The sequence below is a fragment of the Tauraco erythrolophus genome, chromosome 2 (genome assembly GCF_009769465.1).
Source record: "Tauraco erythrolophus isolate bTauEry1 chromosome 2, bTauEry1.pri, whole genome shotgun sequence".
Taxonomy (NCBI): Eukaryota; Metazoa; Chordata; class Aves; order Musophagiformes; family Musophagidae; genus Tauraco; species Tauraco erythrolophus.
The window spans coordinates 31,737,419-31,744,045 of NC_141466.1; the positions used below are offsets into that span (position 1 = coordinate 31,737,419).

Consider the following 6,627-nt stretch of genomic DNA (forward strand, 5'->3'; position numbering starts at 1 on the left):
TAGATGATGTTTCTGGATTTCTGTGTATTGCTGGCCTGCTGATAAGGTATCCAGTTGTTTAAGTCTGCGGGGTAAGATCAATTGATCCATGGGGTTGTGCACCACAAGGTCTAAGAGAAGTGTGGCACAAGTGACTAATGCCACCCCAGAACTGACCAAGGCACAAGGCCCGAACCCTGAAGAAATATGGTTAGTGGTATTAAAATGTGACCAGTCAGATGTGCAGCTGGTCTCACAAGCATAACACTCACTAGCTGTGTCCTCTCAATTGCCAAACAAACTGCACAGGTGCCTGTCCAATGCTTTGAACATAAATCAGGAATCTTATATCAAAAGAGCCACTTAAATAATTACTTTGAAGTACAAAATGGGATCCATGTTTAGATGGAATGAACTGAACTTTGCTTTCTGTTTTGGGAGTATATTCCTGAAGAAAGGAATGGTTTATTCTGCCTTATCCCAAGCTAGAAATGGTGGTTATTTTCCTTCCAAATGACTGTTAGTTTTCTTAGAATGCCACAGTAAAGATTTGCTGTTTAGCTGTCATGACCATGAAGTGTTTATTAATTTTTGAATATGTATTTATGAGGTTCAGTTTATAAGCCTTTATATTACTACAGTGCAGGACAATTTAGACATTTGAATCTTCGATGAAAAAAGTATAAAAGTGAGTACCATTGTTTGCTTCTTGAATCAGTGATTACACAAAATGCCTTAAACATGAGTATCTACTAGTTTCTCTTTTATGTTGTTTCATTGCTAAAAAAACTGTTCCTTTGTAGAATAAATTTATTTCAAACTCTTTACCATGAATAACACTAGAGGTAAAAAAATGGCAGAACAAATTACAGGCTAAAGATAAGTCAAGCAAATAGGTAAACACGAAAAACCCTTTTGTCAAGGGAAATGGTGACAGAGTCAAATTAATTTGCTCATTCTTAAGGCCAGAAGTCATGTCATCATCATCATCTCCCAGTACTTTTAAGTATGTTCTCGACACCTGATGAGTTTTCTAAAGGCCAGCTTGAAATCTTCATTAAAGCTAGTGTAGAGCAAAGGGTTGATAAGGGAGTTGACATATCCCAGCCAGGTCAAGAAGTCTGCTACTTCTGGAGAAACAGTGCAAATGTGGAGGCCCACAAGCAGCTCCTTGATGAAAAAGGGCAACCAGGACAAAATGAAAGCACCTAAAATCAGCCCCAGAATGCGAGCAGCCTTTCGTTCCCGTGTTGTGGAGATCTGCTGCCGGTCGCCAGCCAGGTCCAGGTCATTCTCGAAAGGAGGGATCCTCACAGATGTGTTGATTTTATCAAACTCCATGGTTGGGTCGGACGTGGAGAAGTCTGAGACGCAGAACGTCTGTGTGAGCTTGCAACTGGCAAAGGAGTTTTGGCTGTCGGTGCTCCGGTTGCTGAGGTGGCGGCTCGAACCGCGCTTTTGGTAAAGGCTCTTTGCAGCGTGGTAGATTCTGTAGTACAGGATCAAGATCAAAGTCAAGGGGATGTAAAATGCCCCGAATGTGGAATAAATAGTGTAAATGACATGATCGTGCTGAATGCGACACTCACTGGGAATATTGATGCTGTGGTGGTTTCTCCAAAACAAAGGGGGCATTGATATGAAAATGGAGATAGTCCACACGGTGACTACCATCAGCCCAGCCCTTTTTGCCGTTCTTTTCCTGGCATATTCGATAGCGTCTGTGATTGCCCAGTACCTGTCCAGAGCAATGACACACAGATGAAGGATTGAACACGTGCAACAAGTCATGTCGACGCTAAGCCAGATCTCACAGATGAAGTATCCCAAAGTCCATTTATCTATCATTATGTAAGTGATGCTCAAGGGCATGACGAGGACAGCAACAAGGAGATCTGTCACAGCTAGTGAACATATTAAATAATTTGCCGGCTGGTGGAGCTTCTTGGTTGTGGAGATGGCTGCAATTACAGCAGAATTCAGCAGCATAGTCAAGGTTGTGATTGTGGCCAAGGTCAGGGTAACGAGCATCTTTTCAGTTACTGTTTTTGGCTTCGCAGCCACATTGGCTTCAGTGGTGCAATTTGTGAAATTCATTTTCCTCTTCAGGATGCACAGTGAAAGAACAAGTTGCTGCTTCAGGTAATGAAGAGTTCCAGGTTTAGAAGTCACCGATTTGAATGAGGGACAGAGATGCTCCAGGTGCAATTTTTTATTTTTTTTTTTATAATCCCATGCTCAACAGAGCAGCAAAAAGCTTCCAGGTTTCTTCCTGTTCATTGTTTTCCTGGAAGATAAAAACACATCTGTTAATGAACCTAGAAAAATCCCACCTTTTGGCAAAAAGTCCCATGCTTCTAATACTACCACCTCAAATAAAAATTTTGGTCTATTTTTCTTTCTATTCTCCTCTCCTGCCTTTTCTCTCCCTTATTCTCTGCAGTCATAGTTCATTTTGTTTTCTTCTCCAAAGGGCACTTTGGGCCAGATTTCCTGCTGATGTGGACTGATTATTTCTCCTTTGGTTTTGGAGATCTCCCTTAAAGCGGGAGGTTGGACTAAGGGACCTCCAGAGGTCTCTTCCAACAAACATCACTACAATCTCTGTGAATTATTGATACTAGGAGCTACTGCTTGTCCTGCTTGTCAAACAGGCTCCAGCAGATGAAGAGCTGAGGACATCTGCCTTTTCATTTTAATTGCTAAATGAGAGGGATCAATTACTTCTATATATCACCTTTGGAAAAAAAAAAACAGAGCAGCCTATCTCAGTGAAGGCATGCCAGTATTTCATAGTTTTCTATTCTGCTTTTTCATACCGATGTCTGTACTAATATCTTGGAAAGAGTACTTAAAAATTACTCCGATTACCTTTAACATGCAGCTTTCAAACAATGTTTAAAGCTTTATGGCAAGTGCTTAGTTTTACACAGCGCATCAGTGTTGCTAGGAGCTTATATAGTTTTGTCTAATTATTCCTGACATTTCACATATCCCACTGTGTGTGTCTTGAGAAGAGACAGACAAAAAGCTTTTGCACTTGCTTTGAGATTTCTATCAAACTGTGCTCCCTGTTAGGCAGTCCATGACGATGAGAGGTACAAACAGTAACATTAAAAAAAGGTTTAATTTTGTTTCAGGAGTTCATATGTCTTTTCCATACATCCCAGACGCTGACTGAAGCCAGAGTTAGCAGTCTGTGAGATGCAGCTTCAGATACCCTCTTGGGCCTTGCTTACACATTTGTAATTTAGCCTGGCATAAAGGATGTAGAAAACTGAAAGCCTGAATCCTTTTCTGTTAAAATAAACAGAAAGATTCCTTCCCCTGGATTCCCTTATGGAAGAGTAAGGAGTCCTCTAGGCTAGAGCTGTACAGGCTCTCTCGACAGGCAGGGGAATGAGATAGTGGCTGTCAGAAATACACTTGTCCCCTCTCAAGACAAGTTTTTAAGGCAGATGGTGTGAATCACATCCTGGAAATGCTGATTTTTCTCTATTTTGACTACAAGTGGCTCCTCCACAGTTGCATTTAGGATACATGCCTGATTTTCAGATGGCTAAATTTGAGAGGTAAAACTCATTTTCACTGACACCAGAGGGACTTGGATTAGGCTCTGAGAGAGTTTGCACATGCAAGCTAATGAGGAATTAAGAATTTGAATGAGGAATTATGAATTTAAAGTTAGTCAGCTGCTTAGCTCTGTGTACATATGCTCTTATTCAGAAATTGGAGTGCCATCTTCTGAATTAGCTGAATGAGGAACAATCAAAAATAGAAACCTTAGGAAAAAACTGTTCTTTGTGGATAGGCCCTAGGAAAGCAGATCTGTATTGTCATAGACTCTGGGTTAGCAAAATGTGAGTCTTAAATTCTAGCCAAGGGACAGCAGAAGCCAAGCAGACTCTGCTCTTCAGAAACTGCTTTGAAGTAAGAATAGCCTTGAAGAAAGTATCAGGTCTGCTTATTAAGAATAGACTGGACAAGTCAGATGAAATTCATCCATCAGTCTTCAGGTCGTTATTTCATTAGAAATGCCAATTTGGTCATCTAGGCCTAAAGCCAAAACTTCAGCTCAAACCTTCTTCACAAGTTATTCATGGGAGTCTTCTCTGTCAAGCTAGATCTTGATTTAATTAATTTGCACCCTTACTATGTCTGATGCTTTGACCAGAGGACAAAGCAAAGAGGCTTTCTTTACCTCTCTGCACTCCTGGAGCGTGGACCAGAAACAACTCCAATCCATATGCTTTCCTCAGCATCATCGCTTAGCAAATGCCCTCTGGTTCACAAGCACATTCAAAGGTACTGGAAGACACCATGGGATTCACATGTCCTCCACAACATCCTATTGATTTGGTCTACACACAGGAGAGCTCTTGCTGCTCATGGGAAAATAGCGGAAGAATGGCGAGGAGGATTGTAAACACGCCCAAGTGACTTGTAGCTGGGGTGTAGAAAAACAGATATATCATACTAATTGTTGTTTGGTCTTTTGTGCTTGAAAAGTAGAACATCTGTGTTTAGATAACATAGGCCTGCGATAGACTCAGAGGCACCCTGTTGAACACGCTTGAGTGGGAATGATCAAAGCACAGTAGAAAACTATACCTGCATGAATCTCTGATACACAGGAGAAAACAGCAGGTTCGGCAATTCTCTGGCATGGACCGAGCTCCGCGGTGCCTGTGTTCCCGCTCGCGTGCCTCTGCCCGGGTGCTGCTTTGGGGATACCCCGGTTCACGAGGTAACAAAAATAAATTTATCCTTTGCGTTTCAGCCGTGGTTTTGTGGTTGTTCCTGCATCCTGCCTGTATCGGCTCACACACTGCTTCTTGATGTAAGCGGCACTTTTTTCCTGCTTATCCTTCACATCTCTGGGAGCCCTGAAGTTTCACAGCCCCAGCATTTGTCGCCATCCTGCGCGGTCCCCATCATATTCCTTGCTGAGTACTGCCTACATGCATCTTTAATCCTGTAGGAACTGAATTGCTGTGGTGCTTTCCCCAAACGGCCTTTCACACCGACATAGCCCCGGGGAAATCCCTTCTGAGCTCTATCCGCTCTCTGCACCGCAAGGACACTCTGCAAATACGTTCTTCCTTTCCTTAATGAACTTGTCTTTAAACAAACCTCATCACACTTTATCAGAGCGAAGCACCAGGTTTCCATTAGAACAAAGGATACTGCTGACCACACAGGGGAGTTTGGTTGTTTAAGTTTGCTCACTGCTCAGCAGGGCCAATGTTTTTTTTCCTTGAAAAACCACTGCAATAATTGAAGACGGGAAGAAATATAAACAAAGCATCATCCCTGCAGAAGACCAGCCTGCAGGTACCTCAGACCAGGCAAGCTCATCACTTCATGTCAAAACCCATCATTGGGGAGTTAATTCAGTTTTCATTCCCGTGCTTCTTATAGGAAATGAGCCCTCAGCAATTCAGACAATATAAATACCACAAACGAGAACTGTATTAAACCAACATTATTAAGGAAGTATATTTAAATGCTGAAAAGCCTGGAGATATCGGGCCAAAGGCTTACTCTACAGCTTAAGTCTGTGCATCTTGTCATCCCCTACCCACAGTACAAGGATACACACTGACATCATAACGTTAATTAGTAACATTGACTGTAGGCATTGCGTTTCCTTTCTCCTCCTGTTTCCCCTTGTTGCTCCCCTTTCCAAGCCATCCTTGTTTCTGTAAGATCTAATCCCAACTCCTGTCTCCTGGAGCACATGGGGTCCCTTAGTCCTTGCTGTTCGCCTCTTAGCTCACCCCCTGTGCTGGAGCAGCCAGAGGCTGCCCAGATCTGCTGCTGCCATCTCAGCTGCTACCTCCGGCAGCTCGGCCAGGGCTCGTGTCCAGCCACCGCAGTGCCTGTGCCCCAGCCCGTCCCTCACTGTCCTCGCTTATTCAGCTTTCGTCTCCCTGCTTTTGAATTAGAAGGCACCTATGTGGAGTATTTTGGCCCAGAAAAGAGATGGGGTTTTGAAATGGGAAGTGATTTACCAGATGTCAGTGATGGACCTTGCTTATTAAGGGTAGGATTTAAACACTACTTATCATTAATCTTTAAAAATGCAGGTGCATTTGTGGTCATATATTTTGTAGACCTTATATTTTAATTCTTCGTTTACTGCCTGTCTTTGGTGGTATCTGGCAGCCCCTGAGGAGAGTCAGGTACCATCTAATCCAAAACCTAACAAAAGAACCCAGGTTGTGACTCAGGAAGGCAAAGCCTGCTGGGGTAATCCCGGTGTGAGGGGCTCCTGTTGCTTAGTTTAGGATTAGCTTGGGAATTGTTGTGGCTTCATGTTCTTCACACTCATTTTCTGGTCTGGCCAGGGCATCTCCGTGCTTTGCTTGTCAGTCAAAGCTGCATGAAAGGCAGGGCTGGTGTTACTGGGACAGGTACCGGGGAAGGGGCACAGGGACTCTGAGATTTGGTCTCATGAAAACATAGTATTGGAAAATTTATAGTCTGAGTGTTAGGCCATTTATGACAAACACACGTAGAGAGATTAGCTACAAAGGATCCAGTGAAAAAGCCATGTATGGTAACAAGGAGCATTTTACTATCTCTAGCCAGCGATAGCTGGTTCCCAGTATCTCTATCACTTGCGTACTATTGCTATGTATAGAA

General features: G+C 43.0%; 1 protein-coding gene across 1 annotated transcript; it reads right to left on the minus strand.

The window, feature by feature from the left end:
* Window positions 1-981: 981 nt before the first annotated feature.
* Window positions 982-2,145, minus strand: HTR1E (5-hydroxytryptamine receptor 1E). Its single transcript, XM_009989589.2, has one exon. The coding sequence runs from the start codon at window positions 2,074-2,076 to the stop codon at window positions 982-984; it is 1,095 nt and encodes a 364-aa protein (XP_009987891.1). The 5' UTR covers window positions 2,077-2,145.
* Between the last annotated feature and the right edge of the window lie 4,482 nt (window positions 2,146-6,627).

What these genes read in the sequence shown, in the direction of transcription:
- HTR1E (XM_009989589.2), bottom strand. Translation starts at nt 2,076, where the DNA reads ATGAATTTCACAAATTGCACCACTGAAGCCAATGTGGCTGCGAAGCCA.